Source organism: Mustela nivalis (genome assembly GCF_964662115.1).
Source record: "Mustela nivalis genome assembly, chromosome: 10".
In the NCBI taxonomy this organism is placed as follows: Eukaryota; Metazoa; Chordata; class Mammalia; order Carnivora; family Mustelidae; genus Mustela; species Mustela nivalis.
The window spans coordinates 28555879-28578115 of NC_139029.1; the positions used below are offsets into that span (position 1 = coordinate 28555879).

At 39.9% G+C, this 22237-nt stretch overlaps 2 protein-coding genes and 1 long non-coding RNA gene across 12 annotated transcripts in view; 1 reads left to right on the forward strand and 2 right to left on the reverse strand.

Moving 5' to 3' along the window:
- Window positions 1–58: 58 nt before the first annotated feature.
- Window positions 59–22237, forward strand: part of LOC309842603 — a 69114-nt gene continuing 46935 nt past the window's right edge. For 2 of the 4 annotated variants that reach the window (XR_014299689.1, XR_014299690.1), the window contains exon 1: window positions 60–295. This is a non-coding gene — a long non-coding RNA (uncharacterized lncRNA). Of the gene's footprint in view, window positions 327–22237 lie in introns of all 4 variants that reach the window. The other 2 variants (XR_014299688.1, XR_014299691.1) reach the window with 2 other exon arrangements.
- On the reverse strand, window positions 627–2794 carry GJA9 (gap junction protein alpha 9). Its single transcript, XM_082687008.1, has one exon. It carries the CDS (start codon window positions 2667–2669, stop codon window positions 1125–1127), a length of 1545 nt encoding a protein of 514 aa, XP_082543134.1. The 5' UTR covers window positions 2670–2794; the 3' UTR covers window positions 627–1124.
- The window catches only part of RHBDL2 (rhomboid like 2), a 50487-nt gene continuing 36988 nt past the window's right edge, over window positions 8739–22237 (reverse strand). For 5 of the 7 annotated variants that reach the window (XM_082687012.1, XM_082687014.1, XM_082687010.1 and 2 more), the window contains 4 exons: window positions 17694–17794; window positions 14712–14772; window positions 10035–10096; window positions 8739–9298 (listed from right to left, as the gene is read on the reverse strand). In XM_082687012.1, coding sequence (XP_082543138.1) covers window positions 9119–9298; window positions 10035–10096; window positions 14712–14772; window positions 17694–17794 — 404 coding nt within the window. In that variant the 3' untranslated portion in view covers window positions 8739–9118. The remainder of the gene's footprint in view (window positions 9299–10034; window positions 10097–14711; window positions 14773–17693; window positions 17795–22237) is intronic. The other 2 variants (XM_082687015.1, XM_082687016.1) reach the window with 1 other exon arrangement.

Genomic DNA, 22237 nt, shown 5'->3' on the forward strand with positions numbered 1-22237 from the left:
GGCTAAGCCGAGGGAGGCTGCGTACGCCCGCCTCTCTGCTCCCGGAGCAGCACCTCTCCTTCCTCTTCCGGTCCTTGCCGCGATTCGGTTGCTTAGCGAGAGGCGAGGTTTTGGTAACTCCGGACTGGTGTCCAGGTGGGGCCAAAGATGGGCGTGGCTTGCGGAGGCCGGTAGCGCTGGGACTGGAGCCGGGTGGGATCTTCGGACACCCGTCTGGAGCAGACCTGTCTCAGCTGGGACCTCATTAGGTGTGGCAACCTATACAAGCCGGTTTCTTGGCTCTCATGCTGAAAAGGTGCGCACGACCGACGCCGGGCAACCCTTGGGTATGCAATGTCTGGAAAGGAGTTCTTAGACTCGTGTGTTTCTGCTCCCGCTCTTACTTTTGGAGTTCGTTTTGTGGCGGGCTTGATAGGGGCCTCTGGAGGATGGATGAGCGGTAGCGTACTAAGCTTTTGAGCGCTTAATGTGTGCCAGGCACTGTACTAAACACGTTTCTTATTTTAATTCTCATGCTATCCTTGTAAGGTGGGCAGTGTTAATAGAGTGGTGAAGTTAGAGGACCAGGGAGTGTAGAGCTACGACTCCAGTCTGGGTACTGAATCAAAATGCTATAAAGCCATCAATCTTTTTAAAATTTTATTTACTAGACAGCAATATTATCACTATACTCAGGAGACATCAGGTTGCAGTCAATAAAGAAATTAAATTAAGTCCCAGGGACAAACAATTGAACCATTGTCCAGAAATAAAAGATTAGCAAGTAGAAAGGAGAATTATGTAGAACAAGGACAGTCTCCTAAAGCTGTACTCCCTTCAGGGAAATATCTGTTTCCAAACCAGTAAGCCTCGATTCTGAACATGTGACTTTCCCAGAATCAGTTTTCATGAATTTTAAAGGAAGTCTCTGAAAAAGTAATTCTGATTTGGTAACTATGTCTTTGGGTTTAAAACTGCCCCTTCACCATTCAGAATTAATCTCTTTTTCCTTTTTGAAATGGTTTTGCAGTTGTCTGCCTTAACAACGGGTCTTTAGGGCTACCCTTGTCTTGCCTGCACTCTACCACCACTAGGGTACTTCTGTGATAGCTTAATATGCAGAATGTCTAGAAGCCAACAGCTGTTCAGATCTGAAGGTCTGTGGGAGCCCGCCTACCAATGAGGTTGTTTGTCAGCAACCCCAAATGATTTGGAGGACAAGCAGTAGGATTATTGCAGCTTCTGACCAAATCAGATTCAAAGGACAATTGTCCCAAAGAAGCAGGAGTATCTGGAATGTCAAGTGACTGGCAGTCTCCCTGGGAAGGAGGAAGGGTGCTAATTGTGCCCTCTCTGAACTGGCCCTTCAGGTTTCCTTTAGGAGGTGACACCTGATTTTCATCTTCCTTAGAGGGACCCCACGTAGCACTAGGCCACAACTGTTCCCAGGCACAGTTAGCAGGTAGAGGGAAAGCTGTTTGGGATGACTGCCCCATGTGGTTGTCCAGATCTATAGCAACACCTGGAATAGAACAGTGACCTCTAGAGCAGTGGTTCCTTTTGCTGTCTTTGCAATCAATTTCTCTCTTTTCCCTTAATGGGTTACCCATTTCTTTTCTAAATATTTTATGAGTGTCTTCATTATTACATGAGCTGAAGTGTTGAAGATGACTACAGGTAGCGCTAAGTGTGTGCATCTCATCAGAAAGTACAATTTCTTGTTTATCCAAAACACATTTCTCATCATTTCCGCTGTGATTGTCAGGATCCACCTGAAATGCAGGTGAATTTAAACTAGGGCACACTGCTGTGTGTTTTTGCTTTTCCATTAACAGGTAATAATCAGGTGCAGAAGAGCGTCTCTTCAGTGAATTTGCAGATGCGCTCTGATACTTGGCAGGATTTTGTTTTGACTTGTTCGCAAAAAATTCATTATGCTCATCCTTCCATTTATATTGTCCCCAAAGCCCTCTTTTAATCTTTTTAAAACCTAGGTGGAAAATTTCTAGAACATTTAAGAGAAGCGAAACAGTGGCTATGGCTTGCATAAATAGTAGGAATATTGTCTTTTCTGTTGGTCTTGAGACAAAACAATCAATTATATTTGGACACGGGTGGCCATGGCATTTAAATAAAGGCTCTAAATGAAATCCATATAAAAGATACTGTCCAATCATGAACCCAACCTCAACCACGGAGCGAGTGAAAATGTGTACCACGTAAGTGCAAAGCAGTGTTCCTCTGAGTGGAGCTTTATTTAGTTTCCTTTGTTCCAGCTGACAAAGTTCTTGCTCCAGTCTTCTTCGGTCCCCAGGCATTTCAAACTCCACCCCCTCCAGTGCTCCTCTCAGTTGAGCTTTCTTCCTCTGCCTCTCTTTCTCCAGAACCCTCAGTCGGTATAAAGCATGGCCCATATAGACCAGGGATGGTGAAGACACAAATATCACTTGCAAAACCCAGTATCTAACAAGGGAGATAGGAAAGGCCTGGTCATAGCACACATTTCTGCAGCCAGGTTGTTCTGTATTACAGATGAAGCCAGACTGCTCGTCATTCCAGACATCCTCAGCTGCTACACCCAGAACAAGCATTCGAAATATGAACAGGATAGTGAGCCAGATCTTTCCAATTATGGTGGAGTGGATGTGAACTTCCTCCAGGATGCCTCCAAGGAAATTCCAGTTCCCCATGTTTATTTAGTCAGCCATCTTCACTCTGAACCCCATCAAATGGGAGACAGATAAATTCTTCCATTCTGAAGGACATGCTATTTCCTAAAGCAAACCTATGGCAAAAACATGAACAAAGCATCACTCTCTTCGTGTGCGGGTTACTCTCCTCTTTCCCTAGAGAACTGTGATAATCTTAGCAAGAATTTTTTAAGCTATCAGGAATTTTAAATCACTTATGTTTAGACATCATAATGCAATGAAGAAAAAAAAAAGATAGCTGGAGGAGGCGTTGTATATATTCTCTATGAAGAATAGAACTCTAGATGGGGTGCTTGGCTGGCTCAGTCAGAAGAGCATGTGACTCTTGAACTGGGGGTTGTGAGTTCGAGCCCCATGTTGGGTGTAGAGATAACTTAAAATAAGTAAATAAAATTTAAAAAAAAAAAAAAAACAAAACTCTAGGACTCCCTATAAGAAAAGAGTCTTGTTATTGTTAGTTGAAGTTTATTGCTGTTTTACTTTGTTTAACTGAGAACTTTTGGGCAGGTTCCTAAAACTACTGATGTGATCTTACAAATCTCTCTATTAAGATTATATAAAAATTGGGACGCCTGGGTGGCTCAGTTGGTTAAGCCTCTGCCTTCAGCTCAGGTCATGATCCTGGGTCCTGGGATGGAGTCCCACATCGGGCTCCTTGCTCGGCAGGGAGCCTGCTTCCTCCTCTCTCTGCCTGCCTCTCTGCCTATTTGTGTGTACTCTCTCTCTCTGACAAATAAAATCTTAAAAAAAAAATTATAACCAAAGTCAGTGATCTTAAAATCTCATTTATACACAAAGGAAAATGAAAGTGTTTCATTTGATAATTCAGTAGGATACAGCACTTAATGAAAATCAGAGGAAACAGATCTGGCTCTTGCTATCAGAATTTAGATTTGTTTTTTAATCCATGTTTAAATGTCTAAATTCTCTTGGCTTTCTGACAGTTGTTGAGCACTTTCAGAAATCAGAAATTTCAGTAATATTTATGAATATTCATAAAATTCTTAATTAGCTATGAACAATTGTGTACATTTTTATCATCTTAAAATGAACTCCAGTTAACTAAGTAAAACTTAAATTAAAAAAACAGAACTTCAAGATAAATACAAATAAAAAAAGAACTCCAGAAATTCTAAACTATTTTTGTTCTAGCAGAATGTTTTTAAATAGTTCTTGAAATAAACAGACGGCTGTGGTGATGGTGGTATTATAGATATTTTCATTGTAACAATATTTGACCTACTTAGGACACATAGCTTGCTTTTATGGAAGGAACAGTGTAATAACAGAGCAAGTTATACTTTAGATGCTTGGATTATCAAGCAGTACATTCCATATTAAGGTAGAGATTCTAGTGTATCTAAGAGGAAATATATCCTACAGGAAATATAAAAAGACAAGTGTTTTCATAACTTTCATTTAAAATATCCATGTGTGTACTATATCCCTTATATAAAGGGAAATGTTACACAGTTAAATACAATACTGGGATACTATAGCTAAACAATATATTCATCACAAAAACCTTATAAAAACCTTATGAGGTAGGAATATTGTTTCCCCAGTTTACAGATAAGGAGACTGAGGCACACCTAAATTATCCAAGGTTGGGGCAGCTGGGTGGCTCCGTTGGCTAAACATCCAACTCTCAATATTGGCTCAGGTCATGATCTCAGGGTTGTGGGTTCAAGCCTCACATCCAGCTCTACACTGAGCACAGCATCTGCCTGGTACTCTCTCTCTCCCTCACCCTCTGCCCTCCCCCAACCAAATGAATAAAATCTTTAAATTACCCAAGGTCACACAGCTGGAACTGGCATTGAAAATCAGTGTGGCTCTAAAGTCAGGTCCTGTTCTATTTTTCCTCTTTGGGTGCACTTAAGATTTGCATGAAAGAAACATGAAGAAATCATCTGTTTTCTCTTAAAGGTTTACTTAAATTAGGTATGTCAAATAGTGATAGTTTGGACTTTTTAAATAACTGATTTTAAAGTCTTTAGTTCCTTTTCTAAAGCTTCATACGATTGAAAAGATTTACAAAAGCATCAAACTTCTAAAAATTAGTTGTACTTCTGAGATAGAGAAAATTTCTATTTAACTTTATTATGTTAATAATAACATATTCTTTGATCCAACAATCCAAAACACTTTAAAGTATAAGCAATGGTATCATTCATGTTGTTCTTAATAATTGCAAATTGAATATGTCCAAAGTAATTATCACTACAAGAAAGGCAGTGTTCTACATAATAAATAATAGTGCATCTATAGTATGGTACTATGCAACCAGTAAAAATGATAAATATATACTAATATAAAAAGACATTTGATGGCGATTCACAGACCTGTACCCCTGGGGATAAAAATATATGTTTATAAAAAATTAAAAATTTTAAAAAAAGACATTTGATATATTGTTTCAGTTTATAAAATAGAACAGTATGACCCCATAATCATATATTTGTTTATATGTAGAAATGTGTAAGAAAAAGCCTAGAAGAAAATTCATCAAGGTATTAACTATGATTTAAAAAAAAAAAACTAAAGATATTAAGTATGATAATCTCTGGGTGGTATAATTACAATTGACATTTTTTTAAAATTACATGTATTTTAATTTGTTTTTACCATGAGCACTTTTATAATCACACACAGAAAAATTGTTTTTCCTTAAGATACAAAAGCATAGTATTTCCTGAAAGGAGCAGTAAATTAGCTACTAATCTTAAGTTCTGAAGCTTTCCTAAATGACATGAATACTAGTCTACAAAGACTCAATCCCACAGAATTCAGAAGCAAAGAATAAAAACATTTCAAACAACTCTTTGTTAATTTGCTAAAACAGAGATTAACACAAACCTGTTCAGATAAATCTGAGAAGCAAATCATGTTCTCTGAAGGTGTCCCTTCCCAGGTGTTGCAGGTATAGTGCAGTTCAATTCAATCTGAGTCAGCCATCTGCTAAAATTCATTTGTGCTCATTGTTCCTGCTCCTGAAACCACTCTGTCCAATAGAACTTTTGCAACAATGCTGAAACAGACTCCCTCTGCACTGTCCAATAAGGTAGTCACAAGCTACCATAGAGCCATTGGGCACTTGCATCATGACTTGTGTAACACAGGAACTGAGGGGTTTTTATCTTATTTAATTTTAATTAAAATTTAAGAGCTGCATGTGCCTTCTGGCTACTTTATTGGATGGGATAAATAAAGAATATTTCCAGTATTTCTAATAACATAGCAGTTTAGAAGACTAAAGTTCTGAGCCCCAAATTAAGCTGAATAGATGGTTCCTCTATAATTCAGAGACATCAAATTGAAAACACCAGATGTTCGTATGCTTTTTTTTTTTGTAGTAATTTTGCCCCCTGGGGAGCCCAATTAGATATCACTGTTTTGGGTAATGTGAACCATGTTTCTAGTACTGAAAACTCTTTCTGACTAAAAACAGTTTCTTTTTTATTTATTTGAGAGAGAGAGCATGATGGGGGGAGGGTCAGAGGGTGAAGCAAACTCCCTGCTGAGCAGGGAACCTGATGTGGGATTTGATCCCGGGACTCCAGGATCATGACTGGAGCTGAAGGCAGTCACTTAACCAACTGAGCCACCCAGGCACCCCTAAAAAAGTTTTCATAGTTAGATGAATTCTGTTTCTCTGTCTAGTTTTCTGTTAGGAACAATTAAATTTCCATTTAGGTCATTAAAGTTCTCTCTTCAGAGCTAGTGACCTGATGGGTTGGCCATGACCGATGACTATTTCTTCTCTGAGCTTTTGTTTTTTCCCCTTAAGATTTTTTATTTTTAAGTAATCTCTACTCCCCAACATGAGGCTTGAACTCAGAACTCTGAGATCAAGAATGGCAGGCTCTTCAGCCGGAGCCAGCCAGACACCCCTTCTCTGGGCTCTTTGCCAATTAACAGATACTTTTCAGATTAAATGCAACTATTTTACAGGGAAAAATTATACATTTATATTCATATATTTGTATATTATATGTTACATAGGTGTAATATATACATTATACATAAACTATTAATAAACTTGAAAAACACTAAGCCTCATTAGTAGTTAGATAAATACAAATTTAAAGGAAGTATTATTTTTTCACTATCAAAATGCAGATTTTTTTCAAAGATTTACAGTATCTGCTTTTGGTAAAAGTATAAGGAAACTTACTATCACCTGCTGTCAGTAAGAATGTAAGTGGATGCAGCTACTTAAAAGGCAGTTTAAATCTATCAAAATTAACAGCATTTCTGCTTCTGGATGCTTAAAATATTCATTGAGCAAACATACTCAAAGGTATCCTGCACCTAGGAAGTGCACATAACACTGTTGATAATAACACAAAATCAGCAACAGTGTCCAGTAGAGGGGTGGTTAAATAACCACAGTACATCTTTATCATCCCGCAACTCAGAGAATGGAAGTCTCTAACATCACATTGTAGAGCAAGTTACAGAGCCGCACCCCTAGTATAATCTCATTTATGCTGTTAAAATTTAACAGTTCATATGTATGAACTGTATACATATGTATGAACATATACATAATATGTATATTTAATTAGAACAGAGATTAACCCAGATCTTTCTAAGTCGGGGTAAATCATTCTTATAAGTTATACCAGTCACCTTCAACTTGTTCTCTGAACTTGTCCTTTGGGGATGCAGAGCAGGTTCAGTGCCATTTAGTACAGTGAGGGAGCCAGGCATCAACTCAAATCCATTTTCCTTTCTGCGCCTCGTGGGTAGAAAAAGATCTTCGAGAACATACCCCCAGCTGTTGACAGCAGTCATCACCAGGGAAAGGAGCAGGTTTGGGGTGGGAAGGTAAAAGAGACTCTTTCATTTAAGTTCTTGTTCAAATATTTGTTTAACCAAAAACATATGCATATTCTCATACTCAAAAAACTTTTTTTTTAACAAATCTCAGATCAGTTTTTCTCAAAATGCTGACATAATACTTGGCATATATCTAAGTAAGTATGTATGCTCCTTTCAGAAAACAGCAACATATAGGTGTTCAAAAATAAAACATGTCAATGATGAAAGAAAAACATTGTATTTCCTGTGTTCAGATAGCCCAAAACTACTATTTTGGATAAAGGGTGACCAAGGCACCTGGGTAGCTCCTTGGTTAAATGTCTGAGTCCATCATAGCTCAGGTCTTGATCTTAGGGTTGTTGAGTTCAAGCCCCATGTTGGGCTCCATGCTGCATGGAGCCTACTTTTTTTTTTTTCTTTTTTGAAAGGGGGAGAGAGAGAGTGCAAGGGGGGAGGAGGAGCAGAGGGACAGGGAGAGGGAGAATCCGGAGCAGGCTTCATGCTGAGCTCAGAGCCCGCTGCAGGGAGGGGGGAGGGGGAAGGGGGAGGGCACAATCCTGTGACCCTGAGATCATGACCTGAGCTAAAATCAAGAGTGAGCCACCCAGGTGCCCAGACATGGAGCCTACATTTAAAAAAAAAAAAAAAAAAAAAAGGCTAACAGTCTGGGTTCTATAATAAGAAAGGAGACAGGCTTCTCAGCTTTCAGATTTGACATTTTACCTTTTGTAAATAAATCCTACCCACTCCCAGGAGAGCCACTAGCCATGTAAAGGATGAGAATCCAGAGTCCGGGATTGCACCAGAAAGCTAGTTCTAGGTTCCTCAGGATCCTAGACACACTTCTTGAATCTTAAACTGGCAGTCCGGAAAATTTTCAGTCTCCTTTTATAAGATATTTCTAGCATCTATGATGCACTCACAGAAATGTTTGTTCTGTCCTCCTATGATACTCTCAGCTTTCAGTATTTGGGGAACATAGCCTCATTAGAGGAGGAGAGAGTGGGCTTTCGAGTCATTACCAACCTTTAAATCAGTGCCCTCTTAGACAAGTTACTTGATTTTTTTTTTTTTAATGATTTTCCATGTGGTCCTCTCTAGATAGAGTAATAGCCACCTCGCTGGGTTGCTGAAAAGATGAGCAATAATGTATATCAAGCACCTCAAACAGTGATCTGTCCACCCCCAACAGTGACAGAAAGTGATTATCAATAGTCTGGCACAGGTATGAAAAGTTTTTATTATCAGCACAGTACAGTATTTGTGAATTCTATCAAACAGTCTCTACAACATACCCTCTAAGGAGAGCAAGTCTCATTTAGATACATATGATGCACACCATGAGTCTGGAAAGAGCCAATCCCTGCTTTTTCTATCCCTTCCCTTTTCTCTCTTCCTTTTCCCTCCTCTGCGTTCAGAAGCCCCTTCCCTAAACCCTAACCCCTTTTGTAAACAGTCTTTGCAACTGAGGACATCGGTGGTGTTCTGACCTCTTTAAAAAAAATTGTTAGTATTTGCAAGGACTTCTTGGTCTCTTCATAGACTTCAGTTTTTTTCCAGATGGCTCTTTGCATTCCTTGGTTTATATATCATGAGGCAGTTCAGTTTGCTGGGGATAGGAAAATGTTGAAGAACACGGCAAATAAGACACAAGCGAAATAAGCTGCAATTGCTATCCAGAACCTTGGGTCCTTCAGCAGAGCCTTATCAAAGCAGCTAAACACAGTGTAACCTATGGACATTCCAGCGAATCCACCTGCAACATGGGCTGCAAAAGACACCTTGGGAGGAAAAGGGGAGACATGAAAATAAGCGAAGAAAATGCTAATTGCATATTTCAGTTGCGTCCCTCTTCCTAAAAGACACATACCATCAGAGTCAACAAGAGTCTTAAAAGCCTGAAGGACACGGAGGTACGCGAAAAAGAGACCCAGAACTCCCATGTGCACAGAGAGGAGATGTTCTGAAACCATGCTGAGCTTAAAAAATGTCATTTCATCCACACTCCGAATGCACAGGACCGAGACATTCTTTCTCACTCATTCTCTGTCACCATCACATTCAGGATGGTGCTGTATAATGTCAAGAGGAGGTGTTCCATGACCACGGGGGATCTCTGTAGGAGCCGCATCCAACCCCACAGAAATGGAATGTCAGAATGAAAACACGGATGACGGAGACGCACGTATGCCCGCAGAAACTACCCAATTCAAAGACTAATAAGAAAACTGGAAATCTCTGTCTTTTTGTTTTTGTTTTATCTTGCAAAATCATCTGGACCAAATTTTCATTGCTGTTTTCCAGGTGCAGAGAAGTAGAGTCAGCAATCAGGGCTCTGAGAGAGTTAAGTGAAAAGGATAATCCAAAAATCTGATTTCTTCAGGAATCTGTTCACCTTCCACTGAAAAGCGTGGCTGCCCTAAATCACAGAATTGTTGCCCCTATTTGATGACCCTTTTTGGCTACTGATATGATAGCTGAACAAGTTCTTATTAAAAAATAATAAATGAAACTCACCGGTGACCCATCCGCAGGGACAAAGAACCTTCTGTAGAGAGCAAATCCCATATCTGACCCAACTAGAAAGAAAAACAAACTGATGAAGACCCAGGACCACCAGAGCAATACACCAGATGTTTTGGGTTCTCTTCTAGTAATGGTAGCAGCTAACATTTATGGAGACTCACTCTGCCAGGTGCTATTATAAGAGCTTTAAGAGTATCAATTTGTGGGGATGCCTGGGTGGCTCAGTCCATTGGGCGGCTGCCTTCGGCTCGGGTCATGATCTCAGGGTCCTGAGATCGAGTGCCGCATCGGGGGGGGGGGTCCTTGCTCCGCAGGGGGCCTGCTTCTCCCTCTGCCTCTGCCTGCCATTCTGCCTGCCTGTACTCTATCTATCTGACAAATAAATAAAATCTAAAAAAACAAAAAGTATCAATTTGCTAATCCTCATAAGGACTCTATGAAATGAGTATACCATTATCCCATGTGACAAATTGATTCATCCCACCTGTATTTGGTGGTTATCCACTATGTGCCAGGCACTATTCTAGGGGGCAGAGATACTGCAGTGAACAGATGAGACAGCCCTGCCTCTGCCTCCTGGAGCTGATGGTCTAGTTCCGGGAGGCACACAAATTATTAAAACATAAAACGTGCAGTACACGGGCGCCTGGGTGGCTCAGTGGGTTGAGCCGCTGCCTTCGGCTCAGGTCATGATCTCAGAGTCCTGGGATCGAGTCCCGCATCAGGCTCTCTGCTCAGCGGAGAGCCTGCTTCCCTCTCTCTCTGCCTGCCTCTCCATCTACTTGTGATTTCTCTCTGTCAAATAAATAAATAAAATCTTTAAAAAAAAAAAACGTGCAGTACAGCAAATGGCACTGAGTGCTCCATCAAATGGGCAAAATGCAGAGAGGAAGGAGGATAAGGAATGCTGGGAGTAGGGTGTGGTTTTTTAATAGAGTCAAGGACAATCTCACTGAGAATATGACATGTGACAGAGATAAGAGAGCAAGCGATGCTGTCCTCTGAAGTAAGAGTCTTCCAGGCAGTGGGAAGAGCAAGTGCAAAGTCCCTGTGGCAGGAATGTGCCCGATGTGCTGGAGGAAGACCAGAGCAGCTGAGCTGGCTGAGTAGTTGGTTTTCAAAGTGTGGTTTCCTGCCCCTCCAAGAGCAGCAGCAAACATTCACCTGGAACTTATTATAAATTAAACTTCTCAGGCTCACCCTAGAATTATTGAAGCAGAAACCCTGAAGATGAGGCTCAGGAGTCTGTGTTTTAACAAGACCTCAGGTGATTATGGACTGCAGTTGGGGATAAAATGTTAGGCGAGGAGCAGGGGACAAATCACATAGGGGCTTTATGGGCCAGTGTAAAGACTTTGGCTCCAAGTGGTAGGAAACCTTTGAAAACTTTGGAGCACACGAGTGATATGATTCAACTTATGTTTTGGTGGTGGTGGTTGTTGTTGCTTTAAGATTTTATTTATTTGCTAGAGAAAGAGAGAGAGGACAAGCAGGGGGAGCAGCAGGCAGAGGGAGAAGCAGGGTCCCCCACTGAGCAAGGAGCCTGATGTGGGCCCTGGGACCCTGGACCCTGGGATCACAACCTGAGCCGAAGGCAGCCGCCTTAACAGACTGAGCCACCCAGGTGTGTACCTCGACATCTGTCTTTGAAAGATCATTCTGGCTGCTATACAGGAAGGAGAGTAAGAGACCAAGGACGAGAGCAGGAGACCAGCTAGATCACAGGTATGGTATCCATCCAAGTGAGGAATGATGGCAGCATCTTATCCATAAGGAAAACAAAACACAGGAGGTAAGTACTTGTCCAAGGCCACCCAGCTCAGAGGCAGGGACAGGATTTGAACCTTAAGAAGTCTGACCATGGAGGCTCCCCTCTCACCTACCACACTAACTGCCTCTAAGTACCACCAGAGCACTGATGACAGGCCAAGAAAAGAGATGAGTCCATACTTTCCAATGGAACATCAAGAGCCAGAACTCAGCCTTCTTCAAATAAGGCAGATCCATGATGCCAAAGGAGTTTCCAGGACTTCTTGGCCTAGAAGAACTCCACCTTCCATGTGGCCTGTACTTGGAAACATCTCGTGCAGCTGTCACATTCCACACCCATCCCTCAACTCCCTGTGCTCCACTTAGTGGAGCCTCCGTGTCCTCGGAGATGGAAAGACCTAGTCCTTGCCTTTGGGGAAACAGCATCAGGGCCATGTGCTGTGGCTGGTTTCCCTTTCAATACTGTATTGATTGATGTTCAAGTGACTAGACGGGAATTGAGGTCGAGGAAGTACTCAATTTAATTGTGAATGACTATTACACAACATGCTGGATAAATGCGCCTGAGTTGTATCTGCAGCCATCATTTGGATTTCCTAGTCCTGTGTAAATACACAACAGAGGTAGAACTAGGAAAGTTCTTACTGGAAAAAGTTATTCTGGCCTCGTCCACAGAACAAGGCCTCCTTTCAAAAAGTTCTTGTAACCCTTAGCACATCCATTCCTCCAACATCTTGCTCTCTTGTCATGCCCTTTCTATATCTCTCTGCCCGACTCCTCCTGCTTCCTGGGAGAGTTTGCTTCTCCATCTGCTGCAGTGTCTACACTGGGACATGTCTTCCCACCCAAAAAGAAGCTTCTTTTCCAATAAACCAAGTTATTGTCTTGCTAAAAATTTGACACTGACTTTTAAGAGAGTTGACTTTATAAGGTTTTTTTTTTTTTGGAAGGGTGAAAATGTGATTTCATCTTTCAAAAACTCAGCTGCTTTTTCAGTAGATGCATGGAACAATAATGCTTAGGAAGGAAGGTTCATCAGGCCAATTGTCCTTCACAGTTAAGAAGAATATTTTACCTGTTTAACCAGTTAAAAAAAAAAAAACTATACACTTTCCCAAGGAAATGTGTTTAAAATAAAAATATACTGTATTTTGTTAATGTGGCATGTGTTGTAATTTGCCTTTTCTTCAATAATAGGTAAACCACAAAGCCGAAGAACGTTTAGAAATGGTCCATGCCAGGGAGTGGGAAAGGTTAACATTAACAGGTCTTAGCTGCTCTGTAAAAATAAAGTGACTTTATTACTTACCTCGGGAATGACATAATGTTACATAAACTATTTTTGGAGACTCCCTGTGCATAAGGAAAGGGTTTTTACTCCAACACTGAAGAGTATTAAAACCATTTTCCCATCAAGGGTTTGAGACTCATTTTACAAAGTCATTCATAATTACCCTAAAAGAAACAGACTGAAAACCAAGAAACGTGTGTGTGGCAACATGTTTTGGTCACAGGATTTGTCCCTTGGTCCCAGTGTGACACTTAACAGCCCAGGTGGCAGCTCTGCTCCACAGTGACTCTCACAACAGACATTTGCTGTCCTTTCTGTGCTCACAACTTTTGCCTCACATTTTCAATTTCTTACGGACAAAAATATTACATTGAGTATGTGTAACGTATAAACAAGTCACTTACCTTCTCTCAAGATGAAACAGTGTTTTTACAGCTGAACTGTCCATAAACAGGATTTAGTCTCCTCAGAGGTAGTTGGCCCTATTCCCAGCAATGTGGATAACTGAACTCTGGATACCAATTAGCAGAACCATTTCTTCTTACCATGTGGATAGCCAAAATCTTAGGTTTTATCAAGCATTGCCTCCATCATGGCCTTCAAGAGGGACCCTACTGTCTCACCCCAGGGTCTGCCTTCTCCCCACACCCTCTATGTGGCTCCAGCTTCTGCAGAAGCAGATCAAAAAACACGAGTTACTAGCCCTGCCGTGGCTCTTTTTCTTCTACCCAGTGTGGCCTGCCACCACCCAAAATCTACCATGACGTTCAGACTCGGCTAAAGTTTCGCCTCCTCTCCAGACTAGGCATTCTTCCTAAACTCCTTCAGCATGTAATTCTCTGCTATCATTCTTGGAGATTTCAAAAGCCACACTGGCCATCCTCCAAGTTCCTTGACCTCTCCGTTCCCTCACCCTCCGCTCCTGTCTTCAAGCCTCAGCCACTGCTCCATGCTTAGATCCTAGATCAGATTTTTTTCCCTTCATCTGAAAATGTATAAAGTGAGGAAGAGAACAGATCATGTTTTTCAAGCTTTCCTGTTTCAGACAATATCACATACAGAGTCCAATGTATGAGAAAAATCCAGTATATAAAACATAAATGAAGCTGTTGTGGTTAAAGTAGACAGACTACCTAAAGCTCTATCCTCTTGACTTCCCCCACTACAGAAAGAAACAAAAAGCAGAAACTCATTACTAAGGCACCTCTAAACCCCCCCCCCCACAGGGGTGTGAAAACTCCTCCATTGACCTTTCTGCTTAGGGTTATGGAGCCAAAATTCTTTGTCACTCCCTGCCAGTATTTAGGAAAAGTGAGGCCCTCTGGAAGTCAAACTGATAAAGTTACAGGTGCAACTGATAAAGTTACAGGTGCGAAGTGTTCACAAAACAAATTGACTTATAATGGAACACCTGGGTGGCTCAGTGGCTCAGTGGGTTAAAGCCTCTACCTTCGGCTCGGGTCATTATCTCAGGGTCCTGGGATCGAGCCCCACATTGGGCCCTCTGCTCAGCAGGGAGCTTGCTTCCCCCTCTCTCTCTGCCTACCTGTGATCTCTGTCAGTCAAATAAATAAATAAAATCTTTAAAAACAAACAAACAAACTTACTTATAAGGATGATGATCAGTAGTCTGACAATTCCGAGGGCAGGAATCATTTCTCGAAAATTCTTGCAAAGAGATAAATAAAAATAATGTAAGCCATCTATTGGCAAATGAAACCTCCACTGTACTCTCTCTTCACCTGCTTTTTCATTTAAAGTTTGAGTGTCAAGGGGCGCCTGGGTGGCTCAGTGGGTTAAGCCGCTGCCTTCGGCTCAGGTCATGATCTCAGGGTCCTGGGATCGAGTCCCGCATCGGGCTCTCTGCTCAGCAGGGAGCCTGCTTCTGTCTCTCTCTCTCTGCCTGCCTCTCCAACTACTTGTGATTTCTCTCTGTCAAATAAATAAATAAAATCTTTAAAAAAAAAATAAATAAATAAATAAAGTTTGAGTGTCAAGTATTTACAAAATAAAGCAATGCTCTCGAAGCACAGCTTTCAAATGTATTTGGGAAGTATAATGCTGGTGTACTTGAGAGCAAAAGAAATAGTTAATTCCTTTTAATTCCTAGTTAACTAGACAGGACTGTATTAGCAGGAAAAAAATCAAAATATAGGTAATGTGGAAATCAATACTTAACATGTCATGGGTAGAGATATGATAAGATAAGATAGATAGATGCTGTCAAATGAAGTCTGATGAAATATTTCTAAGGATTTTTTGGTTAATATTCATTCAATACTTTATCCTCTTCCTTCCAAATAGGAGTTAGTTAAAATTTGAATATTATCTCAATTCTTTTAAAGAATTTCAAAAAAATTTAAAATATTGGGTAAAAAAAAAATAAAGTTTCATGTTAGCTTTGAAAAATCTCGGTCCAGGGGCACCTGGATGGCTCAGTCAGTTGAGTGTCCAACTCTTGCTTTCAGCTGAGGCCATGCATGATCTCGAGGTCATGAGATCAAGTTCCATGTGGGGCTCTGTGCTCAGCAGAGGAGTCTGCTTAAGATTCTCTCTCCTGCCCCTCTCTGTTCTCTCTCTCTCTCTCTCTCTCTCTCCAAAATAAATAAATAAATAAATCTTTTAAAAAGAAAATCTCAGTCCAGTTTACAGTATCCTCCCGTGTTACTAAAGAATTACTGAGTCAGGGGCACCTGGGTGGCTCAGTCGGTTAAGTGTCTGCCTTCAGTTCAGATCATGATCTTGGGATCCTGTGATCAAGCCCTCCATTGGGCTCCCTACTCAGTGAGGTGTCTGCTTCTTCCTCTCCCTCTCCCCCTCCCCTGGCTCATGCTCTCTCTCTCTCAAATAAATAAATTAAATCTTAAAAAAAAAAACTGAGTCAGACAGACATCTCTACTTTAATTTATTGAGTTACTTCTCCCTCCCCTTTCAATTTATTAATTCTCTTCCCAAAGAGTAAAGACACTGAAATATCCATGTTTACTTTAAATCAATTATTTTTAAACTGTTGGGGTCACAACCTATAATAAGAAACAATTTACATAAAAATCCAGTACACACATAAATCAAACAGTTTTACACGTAATACATACTGAATTTTTTTTTTAATTTTTAATTTTTAAAAAAAATTTTATTAGTTTAAGTCAGCTCCATGCCCAATATGGGGCTTGAACTCAAGACCCCAAGATTAAAAGTCACATGCTCTGCCTACTTAGCCTGCCAGGTGCCCCTCTTTTTGTTTAATTTTTTGTCACAATTCCTTAAACTGTGTTCACAACCCACTAATGGGCTGCAATCCAAAGCCTGAAAAACATTTTTCTAAATAACTTCTATTTTTAGAATAGTTTTATAATTGCTTCCTATTTTCCTCCTAGGGTATTTTTTTTTTTTTTTTAAGATTTGACTTATTTATTTGACAGAAAGAGACATAGCAAGAGAGAGAACACAAGTAGGGGGGATGGAGGAGGGAGAGGCAGGCTTCCCACTGAACAGGGAGCCCTATGCAGAAGGTTAATCCCAGGAGCCTGGGATCATGACATGAGCCAAAGGCAGACTCTTAATGACTAAGCCACCCAGGCAACCCCCCTCCTAGACTATTTATAAGTATACCATCGTGGGTCAAAGGGTTTCAGAGCTAGCCAGGATTTAACACTATAGTCTCTTTTAAAAAGTGGTTGACATTCTTATATACTAGACATTGACATATAAAATGGTATTTTGCATTTATCTATGAAAATTTAAAGCCTTGACCCAGTAAATCCACTTCTAGGAATTTATCCTACCAACATACACACACAAACACACACACACGCGCGCAAAAAGATAAATGTAAGAGAACAACATCCTTACAGTAAGAGAACAACATCCTTACAGCATTATCTACAAGTGTGAATAGGTAGAGTCACCCCACTTTTTTTCCATTGAAGGATTAAATCAGGATGCAGCTCTACAGTGTGCTGTGGGGCACTTGAAGAGACTGAAGTGGATTTCTTTTTTTTTTTTTTTTTTTATTTATTTATTTGACAGAGAGAAATCACAAGTAGATGGAGAGGCAGACAGAGAGAGAGGGAAGCAGGCTCCCTGCTGAGCAGAGAGCCCGATGCGGGACTTGATCCCAGGACCCTGAGATCATGACCTGAGCCGAAGGCAGCGGCTTAACCCACTGAGCCACCCAGGCGCCCCCTGAAGTGGATTTCTGTGTACTGATATGGGTAAGTGGAGTCAAGATAACTCTATGTTAAGACGAAGAACAGTATCTTTAAGAGCGGGTCCATTTTTGTAGTCAATTTTGGCAGGATTTCGAATACATCTAGAAAAAGATCTGAAAGGATGTATATCAAACTGTTAACAGATACTCTATTTGAGATTTTGACTATTATTCAGCTTAAAAAATTTTTTTAGTATTCATCACTTTTGAGATCAGAAAAAAAAAATAAAGATAAAATATGAAAGGAAAATCCTGGTTCCTAAAAGGAAGATGAATGCTCAGTAAATATGATGAAGATTCCCTGATCCAAATACCAGTTATTCTTTAAAAGGAAAAAAAAAAAAAAAAGATCTGTAGATTCCATTCCCAAAGTTCTTACCACCAGAACATTCATAAAATAGCCTCCCATCAGAGCATAGACTCCTCCTGAAGCACCCACAAGATATTTGAGTGGGTCGAAAATGGAGCTGGCAAGGGAACCTAAAGAAATAAAACACAAAGCATCGCACATAAGAATCATGAAAAGATAAATCTTTCTAACCTAAGGCAGAAGTTGGGAAGATTGGGCCATTATCATATTAATAAGCAGCAAGTTTATTTTGTTTGTCCCTTCTGTACTATAAAAGTATAGCTATGTCACATCAATTTTTCTGAAATTAATTAAATGTTCAATATGAGGACAGTATAACAGGGACAAAGAGCATAAACTTTAGAGCCAAAATTACCAGGTGTGTGACTTGAGCAAGTTTCTTAACCTCTCTATGCCCTAGTTTCCCTACGTAAAGAGAATATTAATAGAACTTACCTCAGTGCATTGTCAGAGGGAGTGAATGAGTGAATGAGTTGATATGTCCATCATGCTTAGAATGCTGCCTAACATGTATTATGTACTTAACTAACTATTGTTTCAAAATATTGCACATGTTTAGCCAAAACTATCAAAATACCTGAAACATTCCAACATCTTATGATCTAATGGCTGGCTTTCTCATGAAGTGAAGATGTGACCTCAAAACCCTTCTCAACATAGTATTCAATCAGATTCAAACAAGAGGAAATCTATTTGCCAACCCAATCTTAGATTGTCTGAACCAAAACAAGCCTTTAAAACCACCTTCTGCAAACTCTAAGATGATATCTCTGTACTGCTTTGTTCTACTACTTAGTTTTTTGCTTTTAAGGCTCTCCTTCATTCCTTAGGATACAATGTAATACCTGCTTTGTGCCAGAAAGACAAAGTGGCCTTAGGAATTTTATAAACAAATGAGTAAACAAGTATACGAAGCAGAATAAAACAACTACTATGATTTCTTAAATGTTATGAATTTGCTATGGAAGCACTTAGGAAGGAATTATTTTTTTCCCCCAGCAGAGAGGTGGAGGCCTTGCTCCACTGAGAAGGAGGATACAGCATTTTGATTAAACTCTAAAATATCTTTAAGATTTGGAAGGGAAGCAAAGGAGGAGAAAGTATTCAGGACTTAGGTAACTGGAAAAGTAAAGACACAGAGACAAGGTATATGGGTGACTAAATATCAGTGAGTAGTCCAACAGATTGAGGGGATGGTCCTCAAATGTCAACTTTCTGACTAGGGCTCAAGTGGCTGCATCTTAATCATATGAGTAATGTATTTTTAAAACACATATGTACATGTCCACTTCTAGCCATGATGGAGTAACAAGGATAAGATTTTCTCTCCTGCTTGAAACAGCTAAAACCACTGGACAAAATATATGAAACAGTGATTCCAAGATACTGGACATAAGATAACAAAGGACAGTGAAACCTGATGGACAAGAAAGAAATGAAGTGAGCTATCTGATTGCGCAGCTTACTGCCTTGAAAGAAATTACAGGGTTCCCCCCAGGTAGCTCTCAGTTAACTTTAAGTTGATGAGATAGAGTTTCAAGTCCAGATAGTCCTAGGCAGCTAGAGGTTGCAAGACAGTGCACCAGAGAGAAAGGAGCAACAGACAGAACTCCAGAGAGGAGCACATGAGGAAATTACCTAAGCTAAAGAAAAAAACACCAGAAATGAGTAGAGGGGAGAGCAAGTAGCTTTGCTCACCCAGCACAGATAGGCCAAGTAACTTTCCAAACCAGAAAACTTCATAATTCATGGGGCATTGCATGAAGTAAACAGAAGGGTCCTACCCAAGCAGTGGGTATTAGCACTAAACATGACTCAAAAACACAGTTTCACCTAGAAAATCTTACCAGAAATTTTCAAACTACTTCCAAATAACTGTGTTTCAGAAAAAATTTAAGGAATATTTATAGGAATACAGTAATAACCACCATCCAAAGTTTAAATGTCTAGCATCCAAACAAAAATGGTCAGACATGCAAAGAAACAGGAAAATAGGACCGATAATAAAAAAATAAGTAAAATTTTAAAAATCAATTAAACCCCGAACTGACACAACTCTAAATTTTAGCAGATAATAGCAATAAATAATTATTACAACTATATTCTATCTGTTCAAAAATTAAGTAGAGACACACAAGATAGAAAACCCTCAAATTTCTAGATGAAAACTGCGATGTCTTAAGATGAAAAAAAATACACTGGTTGAGCTTAATGGCACATTAGTGCAGAAAAAAAGATTAGTGAACAGGAAGACATGGCAGTAAAAGTATCCACATAGAATGAAACACATAGAGAAGAATATTTTTAAAAATAAATACCTTGGGGACACCTGGGTTCCTCAGTCAGTTAAGCCTCTGCCTTTGGCTCAGGTCATGATCCCAGGGTCCTAGAATCAAGTCCTGCATTGGACTGCTTGCTCAGTGGGGAGCCTGCTTCTCCCTCTACTTCAGCTGCTCCCCCTGCTTGTGCTCTTTCTCTTTCTTTTTCTCTGACAAATTTTTAAAAATAAATAAAGACAGCAGGGCACCTGTGTGCCTCAGTCAGTTAAGCATCTGTCTTCAGTTCAGTCGTGATCCCATGTCCTGGGATTGAGCCCCACATCAGGCTCCATGCTTAGTGGGGAGGCTTCTTCAAGATTCTCTCTCTCCCTCTGCCCCCTCCCCTTGCTTGCTTACACTCTCTCTAAAACAAATAAATAAATAAATCTTTAATTTTAAAATGCTAAAGAAAATTCTCAGGGAGAAGGAAAAAATATCAGATGAGAATATGGAATTACACAAAGGAGTGGAAGGCACTGGAAGTGGTGAGAACATGGACAAACCCACAAGATTTCGCTTATTACTTAAATTCCTATAGAAGATAAATATTTAACTACTTGAAATAATAAGTAAATTATGTTGGAGGATAGAAGATCAATGTACAAAAAAATCAACTTAATGTCCATGTCATAGCAGTGAAGAATCAGAAATAGAAAATTTTTAAATAGTACCATTTACAGAATATCAAAAATATGAAATATGGAGATAAATCTGACCCACACACACAAATACGCAAGAGCTGACACTGAAAGTATGGTTCCTAAAATTTACAAAGTGATAAATTATACTTCATCAAAACTTTAATCTCTGGGTTGTGACTTCAAGCCCTGTGTTGAATGTAGAAATTACTCAAAAATAAAATACTTTTTTAAAAGATTTTATTTATTTATTTGATAGAGAGACTGTGAAAGAGGGAACATAAGCAGGGGGAGTGGGAGAGGGGAAAGCAGGCTTCCCACAGAGCAGGGAGTCCATTGCCGGGCTCTATCTCAGGACCTTGGGATTGATTGTGACCCAAGCCAAAGGCAGATGCTTAATGACTGAGCTACCCAGAAGCCCCTAAAATACTTATTTTTAATTTTTTAAATTTTTAAAGTAGGCTCCACACCCAGCATGGGTCCCAACATGGGACTTGAGCTCACAATCCTGAGATCAAGACCTGAGCTGAGATCAAGAGTCAGCTGCTTAACCAACTGAGGCACCAAGGTGCCCCCAAAATAAAAATTTTTAAATATAAATAAACAAACAAACAAACCCAGTGAGATATCATCATACTGATGATAGCAAGTGTGGAGAATGTGGAGGAGCTGGAACTCCTGGTGAAGGTGTAAAATGGTACCACAGTTGACCCTTGAACAAATGGGTTTGAATTGCTCAGGGCCACCCTTATGCATATTTTTTCCCACTGAATACAGTACAATACTATAAACGTATTTTATCTTCCCTGTGATTTTCCTTAAAGTTTTATTTATTTTTTTAGTAATCTCCATACCCAACATGGGGCTCAAACTCATGACCCTGAGATCAAGAGTCACAGGCTCTTCTGACTGAGCCAGACAGAATGCCCCCTTTGGTTTTCTTAATAATTTTTTGCTCTAGCTTACTTTACTGTAAGAACACAGTACATAATAATGTATACAAAATATGTGTTCATCCACTGTGTTATCAGTAAGGCTTTAGGTCAATAGTGGGCTATTAATAATTAAGTTTTGGGAGAATCACACATTATATGTGGATTTTCAACTGTGTGAAGGATATCAGTGCCCCTAATCCCCACATTGTTCAAGGGTGAAGTGTATTTTGTACCGTATAACCTAACAATCCCATTTTCAGATATACATCCGAGAGATGAACACAAAAACATACACAAATATTCATAGCAACATTATTCATAATAGCCAAAAAGTGAAAGCAACCTAAATGTACATCAGCTGATGAATATGCAGAGGAAACGTGTAAAGCCACATAATGGAATATTGTCTAGCTATACAAAGGAATGATGCACTGACATAACAAACATTGATGAACAATGAAAACATTACATTTAAGTGAAAAATGCCAATCACGAAAGACCTTATATTGTATGATTCCACTTGTATAAAATGTCCAGAATGGGCAAATCTAAAGAGACAGAAAGTAGATTAGTGGTTGCTAAGTCTGGGGAAGGGAGAATGGGGTGGAGTGGGGAGGGATACAGGGTTTCTTTGGGAGACAAAAATGTCAAATTCAATTGTA